Source organism: Kogia breviceps, chromosome 9, assembly GCF_026419965.1.
Source record: "Kogia breviceps isolate mKogBre1 chromosome 9, mKogBre1 haplotype 1, whole genome shotgun sequence".
In the NCBI taxonomy this organism is placed as follows: domain Eukaryota; kingdom Metazoa; phylum Chordata; class Mammalia; order Artiodactyla; family Physeteridae; genus Kogia; species Kogia breviceps.
Genome location: NC_081318.1, coordinates 115179048 through 115199616, shown reverse-complemented (window position 1 = coordinate 115199616; position 20569 = coordinate 115179048). Strand labels below are relative to the sequence as shown.

Genomic DNA, 20569 nt, shown 5'->3' with positions numbered 1-20569 from the left:
TCTTGTATCTCTCTGAGTTTCTTTTTTTCTCTCTGAGTTTCTTGATGACAGCTATCTGAATTCTCTATCAGATCACAGTATTTTCATGACTTTAAATTTGGTGTCTGGAGCATTGTCATTTTCTTTTTGTGTAGTGTTACTATGGTTCTTCATGTTGTTTGATGAATTGTTCCTTTGCTGGTGCATTTGAGGCTGGACAGATTAGGAGCTAGAGTCCTTTCTTTTATTTTCCAGTAGGCGGCGCTATCACACAAGTTTTTGGTTTCTCTTAGCTGCGCTGCCTCTGGTTCTATTTCAGTGCACTTTCCAGCTTCATCGTCTCTGTAAAAAGTGTGGCTCTATGTCTTCATTGTCATTTCTTGTGCCTCTGGGGTCATTGCTGCCTTGTTTCTTCCAGGGCTGCTGTCATCCCTGGGATGGTGGGCTCTTTCCTTACGTCTGGGATCCCCTGAGACACAGGCTCCCTGGGGAGGAGGGAAGACGAGGGGAGGGGAGCCAGGGTCCACGGGGCACCTCTCCTGTGTCTGGTGTTGTAAGGTTCCTGGGCTCCACTGCTGCAGATGGGAGCGTGTCGCGGGCGCCTCAGCAGCTGGGAGGATGGTCCACCATCCCTCACTGCCACTGCTGCCCAGTTACCTGTGGCCACGGGTGCCAGTGCAGCTGGGAGGCCTGAGTCGTATGTGCCCCTTCTCCTGCTGCTCCTGGGTTCTCTGAAGCTGTGGGCTCAGCTGCCGTGGTCAGAGGGCTGGGACTGCAGGCAGGCACCCATTCCAGTGTTCCCACGGTTCTGTCTTCTCTATTTCAGTTCACCCATCTTTAGATGTACTGATGTGTGGACATTCACCGTCCTGTTGTATTGGGCAGAGGAGCCTTTGCTGAGCTGTGGATGTTTTACCGGGTATAGATCGAAGGGGAAGGACAAAGGTAGTTTTTCACTCCACCATATTTCTTTTTTTTTTTAAAGAAGATGTTGGGGGTAGTAGTTTATTAATTAATTTATTTATTTTTGCTGTGTTGGGTCTTTGTTTCAGTGCGAGGGCTTTCTCTAGTTGCGGCAAGCGGGGGCCCCTCTTCATTGCGGCGCGTGGGCCTCGCACTATCGCAGCCTCTCGTTGTGGAGCACAGACTCCGGATGCGCAGGTTCAGTAGTTGTGGCTCACGGGCCTAGTTGCTCCGCGGCATGTGGGATCCTCCCAGACCAGGGCTCAAACCCGTGTCCCCTGCATTAGCAGGCAGATTCTCAGCCACTGTGCCACCAGGGAAGCCCACTCCACCATCTTTCTGAAGTCACTGTTTAACTTTAGAAGAGGGTTTTACAATTACCGAGTGGTAGCATGATCATAAAAAATTAATTTTTAAAAATTTGGCATCTTCCATGTTCTATTATTTTACATGAATCTAATCTAAAAAATTAAAAAGCAGTTTGCACAGCAAAAGTGTAACAGGAAGAGCCAAATTTGACATGTTGGATCTGTTTCTTTTACTTTAACCTTTGCTTTCTGCTGCTTTTGTTCACTAAAAGGATCCTGTCTCTACACAATGGCCTGCCTCGGGCAACCCCACCCCTCTGCCTGAATGTTAAACCAAAGTGCCTTCCTTCAGGAAAACATCTGGCCGTGTCCACCTGTGGATGGCTGCAAGAAAGAAGAAATTAACACCTCCCCTCCCTGAGGCTGGTCATTTCAGGTGATATTTGCAAAACTTATGGACTTTTTACTTTACTTCCTCATCTCCTCCCCCTCTCTGTGCTATAAGAGAAACTGGCATCCAAACCCTGATAAGATGGTTATTTTGAGACTTTAATCTGCCATCTTCTCGATCATATTCCGTGCCTCAACACCTGCGAGCTTGGACTCAGTAACAAAAGGAGAGACCCACAGAGGTGGGGGAAGCATGCATCTAGACCAGAGGAAGAACTGGCGTTTGGGCTCCATCTCTCTGCAGACCAGTGTTCTCCACTGCTCATGCTACCTGGCAGTTTCATTAAGTTCAGCAAAGACAGTTCTGTTCCAGCACTTGATGGCAAAACGTTTCCCAAGCTGCGGAGGGGGTGGCTTGGGGCTACCAGATGTCACAGCAGAGAGCTGTAACTGTTAGACCTGAACGGTCTCTGAGGGGTCCCAGCTCGCCCAAGAACCGCCAAGAGTCGAGAGTCGCTGCAACACGCAAGAGGTTTATTAGGAGCCGGTGCACCGGGGTTCCTTGGTCCTCACGCAGGAGGCCGAAGAGGAACCCCCCCAAGCGGAATTACATACATTTTATAGTTTTCATTATGCAAAGTGTGGATATATCAAGGGTTTTTTCCTCATTGGTTTGTTTGTTCCTGGACCGGAGTGGGGACTTGGCTCTAGTTCCTTGATTGGTTAGCTGTTGGATGCCTGCTTTACATTTACCGGAGTGGGGGTCTTGGCTCTAGTTCCTTGATTGGTTAGCTGTTGGATGCCTACTTTACATTTACCGGAGTGGGGGTTGAGTCACATGAGTTATGGTTGGCTAGGGCGACCTTTAAACTCTGGCTTAATCATTCTTATCACCCGCCATACTGGTTTGCTGAGGTTTCATCCCCCGCCATACTTGTTTGCTCGGAGCGGTTTCTGCCCAGGGCGGGGACATTCCATTATCTTATTGCCAGCGAAAAAGCTTAAAGCTCAAAAGTATCGATAGGGAAGTAGGGGTGTAAGTATAGTTGAGGCCCTACATTCCCCCCTTTTCTTTTTGCAACTAATTTCAATCATGAAATTTCAGTCTCTCTCTGCAAGCTTTGATATTGTTGTCTTAGCATTAACACTTGTACTGCACTGACACGTTGTCTGATAAAGGCTATCAAGCGATTTAAAATGCATGGTCCAAAAGTTAAGAGCAGCAACAAAATAATGAGGGGTCCTAACAAGGTGGAAATTAAAGTAGTAAGCCAGGGTGATTTGTCAAACCATGATTGGAACCATCCTTTTTGATTTTCCCTTTCTTGTTGCCTTTTGTCCAGGCGCTCCCTAAGCCTGTCCATAGTTTCGGTGATAGCCCCAGAATGATCAATATAAAAACAACATTCTTCTTTTAATGCGGCACAGAGTCCTCCTTCTTTAAGAAATAGTAGATCTAATCCCCTCCGGTTTTGCATCACTACCTCAGAGAGTGAAGTAAGTGACTCCTTTAACTGAGTTATAGAGCTTTCTAATGCCCGGAGTTCAACATCCACAGCCTGTCTCAGGCTATCATAATAGTGAGGTTGCTGGATAAGGGCTGTTGCACCTGTCCCTATTCCAGCCGCCATTCCCAACCCTAAAAGCACAGCCAGGGTAAGAGTCACAGGTTCCGGCCCAAATTTGAGGAAAATTTTATCCGAGTTATCATGTGGGGTGTTAGCTAGGTCATAATGATCAGACATGCCCCATGCTGACATCCCAATTGCCAACTTACATACATCAGGAAACAGATCAGGCCACCAAGTCCAAGGGGGTGCGGTGTGACTAACCGACCAGATCACATCTCCAGTCTGGGAGATGACTTGCCAGGTCAGCCGCTGGGGCATGTGAGGGCTAAAGTCACTCACGATTAGCTGAGGCAGCAGAGTCAGGATTATGAGCCGGATGATCGCAGGAGCTTGAGCTTGAGCGGGTTGCTGGTTTTCTGGACTTTCCATTCTGGTGTTGCTGAAGTTGGGAATGGGGTCAAGCCTCCGGTGGATGTTGGGGCCGCCTTAACGTGCGAGGCGTGGATCCAGGCAGCTATGCCGTCTACCTTGACTGCAGTTGGAGTGGTGAGCAGTACGATGTAGGGGCCCTTCCAGCGGGGTTCCAGCGTCTGGGTCCGATGCCGGCGGACGTACACAGAGTCTCCGACTTGGAAGGGATGGGCTTCTGCAGGGGTCCCCGGCCGGTATGCCTCTGCCAACTGAGACCACACTTCCTTCTGAACCAGCTGGAGCCCCAACAGCCTGGCATATAGATCAGTATTATTTTGACAGTCTGGGCTAACACCTTCCCCCAATATGAGCAGAGGAGGAGGAGCCCCGTACAGAATTTCGAAAGGAGTAAGGTGATAGCGAGAGGGAGTGTTTCTGGCCCGAAACAGGGCCAGGGGAAGGAGCACCGTCCAATCAGTACCGCCAGTCTCTATGGACAATTTAGTCAAGGTCTCTTTTAGAGTCCTATTCATCCTTTCTACCTGTCCTGAACTTTGGGGTCTATAGGCACAATGTAATTTCCAATCAGTCCCCAGGTATTTGGCCACACCCTGACTTACCTGGGCGACGAAGGCGGGTCCATTATCAGATCCTATTACCTTAGGAGCTCCAAACCTGGGGAAAATTTCTTCTAATATCTTCTTGGCTACCACATTCGCTGTCTCCTTTTTGGTGGGGAAGGCTTCTATCCATCCTGAGAAAGTATCTATAAAGACTAAGAGATATCTGTTACCGTATCTTCCTGGACGGATTTCAGTGAAGTCGACTTCCCAGTAAGCTCCAGGTCGGTCTCCTCGGAGCCTCTTACCGCTGGCCACATTTCCTTTGTTTGTGTTCACCTGCTGGCATGGAATACATTCCCGAGCAATGTGCTCGGCTAATTTAGTTAGTCCCGGGACATCATATCCTGTTTTCTGCATCAGAGATACCATTTTCTTAGTTCCCAAATGAGTCCATCTATGAATTTGCTGTAGCATAGATTTGGCTTGCTGGGGGGACAAAGTTTCTTTAGTTATGGCTGGGGGTGTTACCTCTTTACCCTTTGGTGTTTCTGAGCCTGTTAATTCTAGGATGATTTCCCCCAGAGCTACTTCTCGTGCCACTCGATCAGCCATATTATTGCCAGTTATTATTGATGAATTCCCTCTTTGGTGTCCGGGACAATGGATGATGCTAACTTTTGTAGGGAGCATCAGGGCTGCCAGCAGGGCTACAATTTCTTCCTTATTTTTGATTTCTTTTCCTGCCGAGGTCAATAAGCCCCTCTGCTGGTAAATGGCACCGTGGACATGTGCAGTGGCAAAAGCATACCTGCTGTCCGTATAAATGTTAACCTTTTTATTCTCTGCTAACTCTAAGGCCTTTGTCATGGCTATCAGTTCAGTCCGTTGAGCGGATGTTCCTTGTGGCAATGCAGCCGCCCATATGACTTCTTTTCCGTCTACCACCGCAGCTCCCTCCCGCCCGCCGCTTACCTTCATCCAGAAAACTGCTTCCATCCGTGAACCAAGTGAAGGCGGCGTCAGAGAGGGGCTGGTCCATCAGGTCGGGCCTTGTTCCATGGGCTGCCGCTAGTACCTCCTGACAATCATGGATAATTGTGGTGCCTTCTAGGTCAGGGTCAGGCAGCAAAGTAGCTGGGTTCAGCCCCGTGGCTGAAGTAAATTTAATGCGGTCCGAATTCAGGAGCAGAGTCTGATAATGTGTCATTCTGGCGTTGGTGAGCCATCTATCAGGCGGTTGGCGAATTACACTTTCTAGTGCATGAGGTGCAGTTATTGTCAGATTTTGTCCCAAAGTCAGTTTATCTGCATCTTTTACCAGTGTGGCCACGGCAGCAATTATTTTCAGACAGGCAGGCCAGCCAGCTGCCACAGGGTCTAATTTCTTTGATAGGTATGCAACAGGGCGATTCCAAGGGCCCAGCTTTTGAGTCAGTACTCCCTTTGCAATACCTTTGTTTTCTGCCACATATAGATGAAAAGGTTTAGTTACATCGGGTAGCCCTAGGGCCGGGGCTGATAGCAAGGCTCTCTTAATTTGGTCAAAAGCCCGTTGTTCCTTGTCACCCCATGTGAATGGGGTGCCGCTCTTGGTTAGGGGGTACAGAGGGGCTGCCAGTTCAGCAAACCCCGGAATCCATAGTCTGCAGAATCCAGCCGTCCCCAAGAATTCTCTGACCTGTTTGGGACTCTTAGGGGCAGGTATTCGGGCCACAGTGTCTTTTCTGCTTTCTGAGAGCCATCTCTGTCCTTCTTTTAGTAAATACCCCAGGTAACTGACCTGTCGCTGACAGATTTGTGCTTTCTTTGCTGAAGCCCGATATCCCAGTGTCTCAAGTCCCGTTAATAGCCTTTCAGTTCCCCCTGACGCAGTCTTCTTGGGTCTCTGCCGATAAAAGAATATCATCAACATATTGAAGCAGAGTTACCTGGGGGTTAGATTCTCTGTACGATGCCAGGTCCTGATGCAGCGCTTCATCGAAGATGGTAGGAGAATTTTTAAATCCTTGAGGCAGGCGTGTCCAAGTCAGCTGGCCTGCTATTCCTGAGGCAGGGTCCTTCCACTCGAAAGCAAAGTAGGGCTGGCTGAGGGAGGAAAGTCTCAAACAAAAGAAAGCATCCTTAAGATCCAAGACAGTGTACCAAGTATGTTGAGGTGGGAGAGTACTCAAGAGGTTATAAGGATTTGGCACAGTGGGGTGTAAGTCTGTTACCTGCTTGTTTACCTCTCGTAGATCCTGTACTGGCCTGTAGTCATTAGTCCCTGGCTTCTTAACAGGCAGGAGAGGTGTGTTCCATGCTGATTGGCATCTCACCAGGATTCCTAATTCCAGCAGTCTCTGTATATGCGGACGGATGCCGTCCCGAGCCTCTTTGCTCATAGGGTATTGGCGGATTGTTACTGGTGTGGCGGTAGCCTTAAGTTCCATTACCACCGGGGGGCGGTATTTTGCCATCCCCATCCCAGCAGTCTCAGCCCAGGCCTGAGGGAACCTGGTCATCCAGTCCTGCATATCAGTTTGAGGAGGTGAGGGTTTCTCATAGATCCTGTGTTCATCTTCTAATTTCATAGTTAAAATCTGGAGGAGCCTTCCCTGGCTATCCGTTATGGTGGGTCCCTCGGGCTGGAAGTGAATCCGTGCCCCGACTTTGGAGAGTAGGTCTCTCCCCAACAGCGGATAGGGGCATTCTGGAATGACCAGAAATGAGTGGGTCACTTGCCCCATTCCAAGATCTACAGTCCGGCGGGTGGTCCAAGAATATTGTTTATTTCCTGTAGCCCCTTGGACCCATGACCGCTTGTCTGAGAGAGGCCCTCTTGGTTGCAGGAGGACTGAGTGCTGAGCTCCAGTATCCACCAAAAACTGAACTGGTTCCCCCTCAACTTTCAGGGTTACCCTGGGCTCGGGGAGAGGGTCCGAGCCCTGACTTCCCTAATCTTCCTCTTCCAGGGGTAAAATTTTGTCTCTGGTTGGTTTTCCCCCATTCTTCTTTTTAGGGCATTCTCTTACCCAGTGACCTTTTTCTTTACAGTAAGCACATTGATCCTTGTCTAATGGTCGCCTTCCTGTCCGCCCTTCCTGTCTATTCCTGTCTCTAATATTTCCTCCTCTGACTACAGTGGCCAGTATCTTACTCAAATTCCTCTCTTGCCGCTTGTCCCGCCTTAATTCACGGGCCTCTTGCTCCCTCTGCTTCCTTTCTTCCCTTTCCTCTTCTGTTTCCCTCTTATTACATACTTTATCTGCCTCTTTTACTAAGTCCTGAATTGAGAAACCTTGTAGGCCATCCAGCCTTTGTAACTTCTTTCTAATGTCAGGGGCCGCCTGGTCAATAAAGGCCATTGCTATGGTGGCCTTATGTTCCTCAGAAGTTGGATCATAAGGAGTGAACCGTCTAAAAGCCTCCATTAAGTGTTCTAGGAACACGGTTGGTGACTCCTGGGGCCCCTGAGTTACCTCTCTTACCTTGGCCAAATTCGTGGGGCGCCTGGCCGCTCCATGGAGACCCGCCACCAGAGCCTGGCGATACATCTTTAGGTGCTCCTTACCTTCTGGGGTATTGAAGTCCCAAATCGGCCTGACGAGTGGAAAACCGGCATCAATCTCGTTAGGCAACTGGGTAGGTTGCCCATTGGCGCCTAACACATTCTTTCTAGCCTCCAAGAGAACCCGTTGCCTTTCCTCAGTTGTGAGGAGAGTCTGGAGGAGCTGTTGACAATCGTCCCAGGTGGGTTGGTGGGAGAAGACAAGAGACTCTATTAAAGCAGTGAGAGCCTGTGGATTTTCAGAGAAAGTAGGGTTATGCATCTCCCAGTTACAAAGATCTGCAGAGGAAAAGGGCCAGTATTGGAGGGGCCTCGATCAGAAGGACTTGGGCCCCCCCCCCACGAGCGGCGCCGGGGAGGTGGAGCATGAGCGCACGTGTTAGAGCGCGGCGACGGGTCTGGTTCCCTCGGCCCCGGGATTCGGCGAGCCCTGCTGCCGGGGGGCTGTAACACTCGGGGAGGGGTGGGCCCGCCGCCGCCGACGCCGACGACGCCGGCGCCGCCGCCGCTGGCCAGCCGCCGAGACGATGACGACCGCGACGACGACGACGGGGCCCCCCCGAGCCACCTTCCCCACCGGCCTTCCCAGCCGTCCCGGAGCCGGTCGCGGCGCACGGTCGCGGCGCACCGCCGCGGTGGAAATGCGCCCGGCGGCGGCCGGTCGCCGGCCGGGGGGCGGTCCCCCGCCGGCCCCACCCCCGGCCCCGCCCGCCTACCCCCGCGACCCCCCCGTCCCCATCCGCCCGCGGAGACGCGGGGGGAGAGGCGAGGGGGGAGGGGTTGGGAGGAACGGGGAGCGGGAAAGATCCGCCGGGCCGCTGGCACGGCCGGATCCGCCGCCGGGTTGAATCCTCCGGGCGGACTGCGCGGACCCCACCCGTTTACCTCTTGAACTCTTTCTTCAAAATTCTTTTCAACTTTCCCTTACGGTACTTGTTGACTACCGGTCTCGTGCCGGTATTTAGCCTTAGATGGAGTTTACCACCCGCTTTGGGCTGCATTCCCAAGCAACCCGACTCCGGGAAGACCCGGGCCCGGCGCGCCGGGGGCCGCTACCGGCCTCACACCGTCCACGGGCTGGGCCTCGATCAGAAGGACTTGGGCCCCCCACGAGCGGCGCCGGGGAGTGGGTCTTCCGTACGCCACATTTCCCGCGCCCCACCGCGGGGCGGGGATTCGGCGCTGGGCTCTAGACTTAACTTCGGTCCAGTGACTTAGAGTGAGAGAGAGAGACGTCGTCATAGTTTGTCCCATTATCGTCCGTCAGGAGAAAGATAGAGCACAGGAGAACAATAAAATTTCAGAAGACACACATTAATATTGCCGCCGCGAGCTCGTTTTAAAACCGCAACCAACTCAGATTCAGATGGCAGTTTGTATATCCTGCCAGGACCGATGAAGGGGAGACAAAATTTGTCTCTCCTTCCAGATGGACCACCAGGGCGTCCCCCAGGGTCCGTGGACACCAGCTATTGGCACGTCTGCCTAGCCAGGAGTCCAATACAGATTTCACAGAGAACCGGTTCGCGCGGCTTCTTTCTGATGGCGGCTTACAGAGGACAGAAGACGAACAGACAGACAATTAGGCCTACCTGATACCTCCAACTCCCGAGGTTCCGGCGACCCGGGGCGAGTGGGGATCCCGGACGAGCCCCCAATCTGTTAGACCTGAACGGTCTCTGAGGGGTCCCAGCTCGCCCAAGAACCGCCAAGAGTCGAGAGTCGCTGCAACACGCAAGAGGTTTATTAGGAGCCGGTGCACCGGGGTTCCTTGGTCCTCACGCAGGAGGCCGAAGAGGAACCCCCCCAAGCGGAATTACATACATTTTATAGTTTTCATTATGCAAAGTGTGGATATATCAAGGGTTTTTTCCTCATTGGTTTGTTTGTTCCTGGACCGGAGTGGGGACTTGGCTCTAGTTCCTTGATTGGTTAGCTGTTGGATGCCTGCTTTACATTTACCGGAGTGGGGGTCTTGGCTCTAGTTCCTTGATTGGTTAGCTGTTGGATGCCTACTTTACATTTACCGGAGTGGGGGTTGAGTCACATGAGTTATGGTTGGCTAGGGCGACCTTTAAACTCTGGCTTAATCATTCTTATCACCCGCCATACTGGTTTGCTGAGGTTTCATCCCCCGCCATACTTGTTTGCTCGGAGCGGTTTCTGCCCAGGGCGGGGACATTCCATTATCTTATTGCCAGCGAAAAAGCTTAAAGCTCAAAAGTATCGATAGGGAAGTAGGGGTGTAAGTATAGTTGAGGCCCTACATAACCACAGAGAATCCTGAGCCCAGAAGTGGGAGGGGGTGTCAAAGAAGGAGCCAGGGATAGCTGCTCAGAGGAGATGACTCCAGAGCTGGATCCTGGCGTGTGAAGTTGGGGGCAGAGCCAGGTGGAGACAAGGCACAGTCATCCAGGGGAGCAGACATGGAGGCGGGCGCCAGAGGCTAAGTGTGAAGGAAACGGTGGTTTCCAAGAATAAGGAAAGTCAGCGTCCTAATTGAACAGCGAGGGCACAGACGCCTGGAGAGAGAAGCAGAGGTCCCCTGTGGCTGGAGAGACCGCACACAGCTCTCCCCTCCAGGCTCAGTGCAGGGAGAGCAGACCCGGCCGCCTCTGAATCCACTCCTGCCAAGACCCTGCCGACCTCTGTGGGCATCCCTAGCCCACATCTTCCTGCTCCCTGTGATGTGTGGTCCTCTTGTGCCTACTGTGACACCAGGCGCTCTGGGCCTGGCAGCCCCTCCTTTGTGCCTGCAAGAGGCTTAACCTCCTGCAACCAGCCTCAAAATGGCGTGGTCCTGAAGGCACGTGGCCGAGCCCTCTGCTTTGCTGGGGCTTCTGCACGGCCCACTCCCAGGCAGCCCTGTTTCTCCTCTGAGCTCTGGCCAGCCCCTCTCCTGCTAAGCCTGCACCTCCACCACCAAGCCTGGCCAGAACCCTGGGGGCTTCTGGCCAAGTCCTGCCAATGTTATCCCTAAATACCTCACTTCCACTCCACACTCTCTCCTACCTCCCTCTCCCTGTGACCTGGTGCCTCAGGGTCTGTCCTCCTGACCGCTTCTCAAAATGCGGATGTAATGGCTCTCTTGCTCACCAGCTTTGGCAGGCTGAGTGATCTGCCAGCCAGAGAGGGTGGGACATGCATGACCACCACCCATCCAGCCATTCATTCAGCAGGTATACATTGGGTGCATACTTTCGACTTGGCACTGTTCAAGGAGCATGCTTCCCACAGGAGACAGACAACCGTTCTTACATTTCAGCCACAGGGGTGTGTAGGGGAGCAGGGCGGGGATTTGAAGCCAGGGCACTTGGACAAGCCAGGCTCCACCACGTGCTGTAGAGGGACTTCATGCAAATCAGGCCGTTGGTCAGGTAAGTAGGTCATGTTATTGAAGGCTCAGGTCTGCCATCACTAATGTGAACTTCAGTGGGAATATCTGTCAGGGTCCAGCTGGAAAAGGAAAGCTTGTTTATGGTGGGACTTTTCCGGTGTATACCTGCGGAGTGAATGGATGGATGGGCCGTGGTTGCATGTCCCACCCCTGTCCAGACGTGGGGAAGGAGAAGCTTGTAGGGGAGGAGTAGAGGGGGATGGCCCAGGCAGGTGGTGAGTGTGGCGGTTTCTCTGCTGGTCCCCAGGGAAGCGGGGAGCACCTCCCCGCAATGCGCACATTTCTCAAGCCTGAGAAGAGAGGTTTGGGGAGACGGCCCCCCTCTCTGCCCCCAGGAGACATGGTGAGGACAAGAGTGCCATCGTGGACTGCCACCACCCTGCCCGCGCCTATGATTTGGGCAGCGCTGCTCCCCAGAACTTTCTCCAGTGGTGGAAGTATGTCCAGTATGCAGCCACAGGAGGCTCTGGAGTTACTAGCGTGACTAGTGCAACTGAGGACCTGAATCTGTAATTTGTTTCACCGCAGGTAATTAAACCTAAACAGTCACACGGAGCGAGGGATCTGAGAGCCACATCTCCGAGGCCGTGTTGCCAGCTGGCTTCCTGTTAGATTCTGCAGTAGGAGGTGTCAGAGGGGGGCTGGAGGGGGGGCAGGAGGTGGCCTCCTATCTTGTCCTGGCAGGGTGACTCCTGCAGTGGCCAGCGTCCATCTCCTTCCAGGACCCTGGGGCGGGCCTTGTGGCTTGGTGCTCAGCAGCACCCCTTAGCCAACCAAGCTTGTTCTGTGGGTGTCAGGCACACCGATGGCGTCAGAATTTACACCCGTTTGAATTTTGTCTCCCCAATTACTAGCGAGGTGACCACATTTTATGTTACCCCCATTTTATCGTCTCCTGTGCCCCTGCTTGTTCATACTTTGTGGCCCGTGCACTTTCCTGTCAGGCTGTTACTGATTTGTAGGCATTTCTCTTACCTGTTGGATATGAATTCTCTGTGTTGCAAATACTTTCTTCCATTAGGTTGTTTTTATTACCACTCTATGGTATGTTTTTGTCTCGTGGAAGATACAAAATTTTATATGGTCAGAATTGTGCGCTACTTTATGCCTTCTTGCTATAACCCAGACTAACCTAGACCAGAGTTATAAACACATCCTTCTGTAGTTTTAGTAATACTCTGATGGATTTTTTAATGTTAAGTTCTTTTGGTTCATTGGAAATCGTATGTGTGCGAATGTGTGTCAGGTCAGGAATTAATATAATGAATTCCCCCAAAGCTGACAGATTGCTCCAAGCCCTCTCTTTCCTTTATGATTTTAAATGCTGCGTGTTTAAGGCCCTGTCCTTTTCAGTTTGTTCAGTTCCTTGAATTCTGCTATCGCTCGGCAGTGTGCGTGGTGCAGCATGGCGTGGAGGGGGGGTCAGAGCACGCGGCCCGGCTCATGTGGGCACCACTGCAGCTCTGCATGGACCCTGCACTCCATCTTCAAGGTAAAATCCTGAAGCTCAGAGTTTCAGCGATGTGCTCTCTTCACGGACCCTCAGCCTGAGGTTTCCAGCCTAGAGGGCCGGCTCCAAAGCCTGTGCTTTCCAGAAACTCGAGTGACAGGACCGGGGTCTGGGTGGTTCAGAAATGGTGCTCCGGGAATACCTCAGCGTCAGAGCGTCCAAGCCTCTGTCTGGGCTCGTTTTCTTTTCACTCTACACTTTACCTGGGAATCTAGTGCTTTCCTTTGGCTTCAGATACCATCTGGATGCCAAAGACTATAGGCCTGTTTCTCCACCCAACCTGCCTCCTGGGCTCCAGGCCCAGGCATGGACCTGCCTGGGGACATTCCCCTGCAGGGCTCAAGCAGACCCCTTCCCGCCAGCCCACATCTTTCTTATTCCCACTCAGGGACTGCCCACCAGCACCCACTGGGGGTTTGAGCTGCCATCCTGGGCAGCCATCTTTTTTTTTTTTTAATTGTGTTTCGTTGTTGTGGTTGGTTTTTTTTGGCCTCACCGCAGAGCATGTGGCATCTTAGTTCCCTGACCAGGGATGGAACCCCTGCCCCCTGTAGTGGAAGCGTGGAGCCCTAACCACTGGACCGCCGGGGCACTCCCTGGGCAGCCATCCTTGACTCGTCACTCTCTCTCACTCTCTCCATCCTTCCTGGAGTCCTGTCAGCATCTGCTGGCTGTGCCTTCCTGTGGCTAGAGTGGCCTGCTGAAAGCGCCATCTAATCAGCTCTGCAGAGCAGGCCTACTGCACGCAAAATAAAACGGACATTCCCTGAGCCCCCCCCCCGGGGGGCTTCACTGCTTTTGGCCTGGCCCACACTCCTCTGGGGTTGGACCTCCTCTTCCTCCCCTGCACCCTCTCTCGCCTCTCCCACCTCAAGTGAACCCCACTCCCCTGGGCCTCCCCAGAAACCACTCACGTTGGTTTCATGCTGGTTCCTGGTGTCGGGGTCTGTTTCAGGGAGCCCAAGGCAAGACATGAACTGTACAGTAAGTCCCCTACATACGAACCTTCAAGCTGTGAACTTTCAAAGATGTGAACATGTGTTCCATCAGCGTCAGGCATGAGCGAAATTGCAGCTGGCCCTCCGTCTCCTGTTGCTGACGATCCTTCAGCTCTACCATCTCCCACCTCCTCCCCCTCCTCCAGTCAGTAACGCTTCTTGCCTGTTCACTCGATGCCAGCCCCTGGATGCCAGCTCTTGTACTGTACTACTGTACTTTTCAAGGTACTGCACTGTCGGATTAAAAAGGTTTTCTTTATTTTTTGTTTGTTTGTTTTTTATGTATTATTTGTGTGAAAAATATTATAAACCTATTACAGCACAGCACTATATAGCCGATTGTGTTAGTTGGGTACCTAGGCTAACTTTGTTAGACTCATGAACAAATTGGACTTACGAATGTGCTCTCGGAACGGAACTCGTTCATACGTAGAGGACTTACTGTATTTGTTTTAGGGTGGATGAGTTTTCTGGGGCTGCCATGACACTGACCACAAACGCAGCAGCTTCAATCCACACACTTATCCTCTTATAGTTCTGTAGGTCAGAAGTCCAGTTTGGGTCCCTTGGGCTACAATCAGGGTGTCTCAGGGCCCCCTTCTTCCTGGAGACTCCAGGGGAGGATGCATTTCATTGCTTGTTTGTGTCACTGGCAGAATTCACTTCCTTGCGGTTGTAGGACCAAGGTCCCCCTCGCTCACTGGCTCTTAGCTTCTGAGGTCACCCATGTTTCTTGCTTTTAAAAATTTATTTTTGGCTGCATTGGGTCTTCATTGCTGGGTGAGGGCTTTCTCTAGTTACGGCGAGCGGGGTCTTCTCTTCGTTGTGGTGCACGGGCTTCACGTGCGTGGGCTTCAGTAGTAGCACGCGGGCTCAGTAGTTGCGGCATGTGGGTTCTAGGGCGCACAGGCTCCAGTAGTTGTAGCGCATGGGCTTAGTTGCTCCATGGAATGTGGGATCTTCCTGGAGCAGGGATCGAACTCACGTCCCCCGCATTGGCAGGCAGATTCTTAACCACTGCGCCACCAGGGAAGTCCTCCACCTGCTTCTTGGCTTGTGGCCCCGTCGTCCCTCTTCAAAGCCTGCAGTGGTGGGCTGAGTCCCTCTTGCGCCTCCTCCTTCCACCTTACCTCTCTGACCTGTGGGAAGGGTTCCCTGATTGAGGGGGTCAGGTGATAGGTTGGTCCCACCCAGACAATCCCGGATGATCTTCCCATCTCAAGGTCTGTGCCTTAGTCACATCTGCAGAGTCCCTCTGCCACATCAGGTGACATATTTCCAGGTTCTGGGGATCAGGGCCAGGACATCTTTGGGGACTGTTATTCTGCTAACCACACTGGTGGTCTTCCTCTTTCTCTTTCACTAAAGTCCAGGTTCATCTTCTCACCCATGACGTTAAAAGCCCAGCCACCAGGGGGCGTGTAGTGCTGGAGCCCTCCTCCCTGAGACCATCCTGGAGCAGAGCCGGGCACCTGGGGCTCCTTGGCCTCTAAAGAACTGGTTCTTGCTTTGCAATATCACGTGGGGAGGGGTTTCCTGCCTCTCTCTCTGTCCCCATTGGTCTCCGTACTGAGTGCCGCATCCTCTTACAGGAGAAGGAAAGTGCGTCCCCAAAGAACATCCCTTCAACTCACACTGTGTCCCCCCAGTGTCCAAAGTACCTTTGCTCCTCCAGCCCTGGGAGAGGCAGGGCAGCTGCTGTCATTGTCACATTTACCTCTGAGCTCACGAGAACCGTGCTCCAAACTGGTCCTGACATCAGCTCGTCCTTTGCCTGCGTCACAGGGCAGGAGCCTGGCACAGGTGGGTGGGGTCTGAGGGCTGAGGGTCAGGTGCTGTGGAGGGAGGTCAAGTCGGGGATCTGGCAGGAGGAGGGGTAGCCAAGAGTCTCTGATGACCTCTCTGGAGAGAAGAGGAGCAGCTGGCTCTCAGCAGGGGAGACAGCTCTGCCCAGGGGGGTCCAGTGTGCCCAGCGGGTGCCAGGACAGGATGAATGTGGGAGCGGCAGGGTGGGGCCCCAGCACGATGACTCCTCTGGGACTCTCCCAACCCCCTTCTCACTACCTGCCTGAAACCACCTGCACCCGCAGACCATGTGCCCTGTGTGGGCCATGGCACTGTGCACAGGGCACCGAAGCCAGGGCCCTGCCTCTCAGGCACTCCCTCTAACGGGGATGCGTGGGCAGCCTGTAGGCCTCGGGAGTTTGCCCGGGGCCACGGAGGAGCTCCATGGCAGTGGGGTGCAGGGACCCGAGTCTACGGGATGGGGGAGGGGAGGGCATCCCAGACAGGGGAGCAGCTTCATCCAGCGCCCCGCCTCCCAGGGTGCTCGTTGGCTAGTACCTGTTCAGTGTGGAGCCACAGCCCCAGGCTGGGGCAGGCTCCAGGATGCTGTCAGGTCTGCCACCCCATCTGGCTCATCTCCCCCATTCCAGCCTGCTAGCTGTGTACAATCACCTGTGAGGTCTGGCCTAGCCTCTCTCGTGGAGTGGTGTAGGCCTCTGAGTCTGTGGCCTCCTGGGACACTTGTGGACACCTGGACCGTGCTCTTGGCTTGTCTCTCTTGCTGCAGGGCATCTGAGAGAGGGCAGCTGGCAGGAAACACTGGCTGAGACTTCAGCCCCCGCTGAACGCGTGGAAGGCCTGGGTCACAGGTTCTGAGTCACCCCTGCATCTGTGCTTGGCACCAACTAGGGCAGAAGGCAGGCAGGACGGCTGGTCAATTTTAATTAGCTTGAATTCTCCCTTGAAATAATTCTGGTTGTAATCAGAAAAAGCACAGGAAGCTTCAGTCCCTTATTAAGTGGACTTCCTCATGCAAGAAAGGTCGGTTCAGCTGTGCAAGGTAGCTGTTTTGCGATGCCTGTACTAGAAGCCCTCTACCCGACCCTCCCTCGCAGGACCTGGACTTCGGAGTGGGGTTATTACCCACCTCCCACCACTCAGAGAGGCGGAGGCCTTGTCCGCGTGGGGAGCCCACTTGCTCCATCCCTCTGACTTGGGAAGGGCCCAGCTGAGGGCAACCAATCCCTGAGGGGGCCCCTGTCTTCCCCCCCCACTCCCTAGGGCCTCAGACCAACACGTGCTGAGGGGGGTGGACGGGGGCACCGTAGGGCAGAGGGGTCCCCACCAGTGACAAGGTGACCAGCTGTCCATGGGGCCAGAGTCTATGCCAGGGGCTGAGGGTGACAGAGGTGACCAAACCAGGTGAAGTGATCCATGGTTGGAGACTCCCGAGTCCCTCCCTCCCTCCCCTCGGAGCCCATGACACTTCTCTAGGTCAGGTCCTTAGGGGTACCCAGTCACTCTCCTGGCCCTCATCTTGTCCCCTGAGGCCTCCAGAGGGCACAGGGCAGGACCAGGGCCTGAGGACGCGGTTCTAGCCATGGGCAGTGGGGTGTGTGCGTGAGTGCAGCCGAGTGCACGCGTGTACGGCCCCACCCGCTCTAGTCCAGAGGGGTGCAAAGGCTCCTGGCACAGGTGAGGCCCCAGGAAAGTATTCTGGGGGCCTGAGGCCAATAAGAGTTTGGGGATCAGCCGCGCTCCGCCCTGAGGGCTCCTCCCCGCACCCTCACACAGAGATATCCCACTATCAGCCAGTTCTCTACCCAGGGGGGCTGCCCTCCCCGGTCTCTCATGTTACAGAGACGCACAGCAGTCCTTCTCCAGACACCTTGCCCAGCTCTTCTTCGGGCTGTGGTGAGGGTGGGTGCAAACGCAGGATCCTGCCCGCTCCTTGGCAGGCTGCCCTCACCTGCCCCTCATCTGGCCCCGCAGCCCAGCCGGGCCGAGCCTTCCAGGCGCTCACTTGCGGTGGGCCACTCCCCCAGGGCTGCAGGAAGGAGGCTTGCGCTGGGGAGGGGATCCGTCCCGGGGGAAGGACCGTCCAGTGAGGGAAGACATACCTTGGGGGATAGGGCGCGTCCTTAGGGGACTCGTCCTAGGGATGGGAGCGTCCTGGGGTGGGGGGGGAAGCGTCCTGAGGGGGAGCATGTCCTGGAGGAGCACGACCTGAGGGAGGGCATCTGGGCGGGAGGGAGGCGCATGCTAAGGGGCGCAGAGCACCTCCTGGGGGAAGGAACCTCCTGGGGGCGGGCTTTTGGCGGCCCCATCCCCGCCTGGGCTCCGCCCCCGGGCGCTCCTAGCTCCCCCAGCCGGGACTCAGCGGGGCCGCGCGCCACAGCTGGATGGTGCACCGCAGCTGGACCGCGCGCCGCAGCTGGTCAGCCATGGGGACAAGAGAGTGGTGGCGCCCGCACCTTCTTCCGCTACTGCTGTTGCTGCTCTGCGGTAAGGGGACGCTTGGTCCGGCACCGGGGAGCGCCAACCGCCTCTGGGGCCGTGGGATCCGCGTGGCCTTTGCCTTCCTGCATCCGCACCTGGCTGCTCCTCCTCCCCTGCGCAGGCCTGGGCGAGCCCGGCGCGCCCCGCTCCGGAGAGGGGCGAGGGGTGACCGGCTGCGGTCCCTAGGCTCTCTCCAAGCCGCTGGCAACGGACCGGACTAGGAAGGAAGGTGTGGGGTCTCCTGCGGGCTCTGCATCGCCAGCCGCAGACTCGGCCTGGGCCTGCTCCTCGCAGCTGCGATGTCCCCGTCCTCGCTGCCCTGGAGCTGGGGACACCATGCCAGCGCGACACCCCGAGCTAGTAGCGGCGGCGGGCCGCCTGTGAGATAGTGCGCTCCTCGTCCTGGAGCTGCTGCGTTCACAGCAGGCCCAGGGGTGTGGATGAGAGGAATCCAGAGCTGGGAGTGCTAGATCTTCCCTGCTGTGCCTGGCCTTCCGAGGACAATGTTTCAGTGTGAGTGTGTGTGTGTGTGTGTGTGTCTGGAGAGACTGGCTGGAGGGGGCAGGGGGCGGCTTTCTGAGGCTTCCCCTCCCCATCCCTTCTCCAGCAAGAAAACACAACTCCTGGGAGAATACATTGCTCACAAATCGGGAATGGATTGAATGAAAAGGTTGTTTTGAAAAATCGTTCTAAAGAAATCATCCAAGAACAAGTAATAGGGTATGCGTGTTTGGGGAGGGCTTCGGTGAGAGAGAATTGCTGAGACTGGGAGTTGCAGAGCAGGGTCTGAGCCTGGCCAGCTCTGGGAGGAGGGAGCCCTGGCCTCGGTTCAAGGGTCTCAGGCCCTGTCCGTGGGGGCCACTGTCCCCTGGGTCCTTTGGGATCCTCCCTTGCCCTCACTGGCCTCAGTTTCCCTGGCTGTAAGATGCAAAATTGGGCTTATTTGAAATATCGTCGTCAGCTTTGATGACCTGGAATTTGGAAAAGGCTGCATAGGCCCATCAGCATCTTGAATTCTAGGTTACCCTTCCACTGGAGATGTCTGGGGTGGAGAAAGTGTGACTTCATTTCATATTTCGAGGGTTAGAGCCCTAGGGTTAGCTGGGTTTTGTGTTGAAGGAAAGGGTGATTGGTGGCTTCCAGAAATCAGGAGTGCACTGATGTGGCATTTCAGCAACCTTCAAATACAAAGCTCTTGGATGGAGATTTTGGTCCTTGGGACGGAAGAGGAATGCTTTGATTCCCTATGAGGGAAACTGAGGTTATCCTCACCCGCCTATAGCATGGAGTTGAGAAGGACCAAAGGCAGACCCTGTGCAGAAATCTTCTGTGTTAATTATCTTGGGCTCATGTTGGCACGGTTCTGGAGGCCACCTTGTCTCGTCTTGTTGGTCCCAGTGTCTCCCTCCCATGGAGCCTGGGCTCAGGCTCCCCAGCCAGGGGTGGGGACCAGGCCAGCCTCTCAGCAGACACAGCCCAGTGCTGGCCCGGTCAGAGTGAGGGCCTCAGGAAGTGGCTCCTGACTGAGTCAGGGAGATGCAGGGAGAGGCAAACCTGCTCTTGGTCACGTGCTGCTTTGTCATAGGTGGGATGGGGGCCATATCAGCCCTGGAGGCTGCTGCATCTTGCAGGAGGGTTTCAGGGCTGCCGGCTGTCTATGCTCTGGATCCTGACTCCCTGCTGTCCCTGAGCTGCCTCTGAGCTGTGCCAAGTAGGGGGCCTGGCTTCCCAGGGCACAGGGCCACAGGGGGGCTGGTTCCTCTTGACCATAGGGGCCCATCAGGGGCTCTGAAGGGCCCATCAGGGAAGGTGCTTCTTTGAAAATTACAAACCCTAATTCAGAAGAAGTTGCTGCTGTGCAGGGCCCTGGGGTAGTGAGGTCAAGCAGAAGTCCACTCAGCTGGGCCTCTGCCTCTGTGTCTGTTACCAGCCAGAGCCAAAACTGAACTCAGGGGCTTCCCTGGTGGTGCAGTGGTTGAGAGTCCGCCTGCCGATGCAGGGGACATGGGTTCATGCCCCGGTCCGGGAAGATCCCACATGCTGCGGAGCGGCTGGGCCCGTGAGCCGTGGCCGCTGAGCCTGCACGTCCGGAGCCTGCACTCCGCAACGGGAGAGGCCACAACAGTGAGAGGCCCGTGTACCGCAAAAAAAAAAACCCACAAAACAATCCTGAACTCAGGTTTGGCTGCTCACTGCTCAGAAGTCAATGTTGGAGAGGCAGGAGTTGGTGGGGGAAAAGAGATGCTTTATTCAGGAATCTAGGAACCTAGGAAGATGGCAGACTAGCATCCCCCAAACCAACTCCGCGTTGCCAATCAGAGGGCAGGGGCTTTTAAAGGAAAGCTTCCAGGATGTGCAGGGGACTGCGTGCAGAACAGCACTGCTCAAGATGAAGCCGCTTGTGTCATGGCTACAGTCGGATTATCATGCAGGTAGCTTCTCCTCTCTGGTGGTGGTTTTTTATCAAGTATGTACAAAACAACTCAGGAGTGTGCATCAGACACTGTGATCTGTCTTCTTCAGGGAGGAAATAAAGATTCTGTGACTGCTGTATGGCTGATTTACTCTTTAAATTGTTACCATTCTCTAGGCCTAACTGCTATTTTTGTCACTATATGTCTACATCCTTTCAATCATTAATTCTTGAG

At 54.4% G+C, this 20569-nt stretch overlaps 1 protein-coding gene across 2 annotated transcripts in view; it reads left to right on the top strand.

The window, feature by feature from the left end:
* The first annotated feature begins 17660 nt into the window (after positions 1-17660).
* Positions 17661-20569, top strand: part of RAMP3 (receptor activity modifying protein 3) — a 38382-nt gene continuing 35473 nt past the window's right edge. Inside the window, exon 1 of one of the 2 annotated variants that reach the window (XM_059073627.2) lies at positions 17661-17927. In XM_059073627.2, the coding sequence (XP_058929610.2) occupies positions 17825-17927 (103 nt within the window). In that variant the 5' untranslated portion in view covers positions 17661-17824. The remainder of the gene's footprint in view (positions 17928-20569) is intronic. The other variant, XM_067043008.1, reaches the window with a different exon arrangement.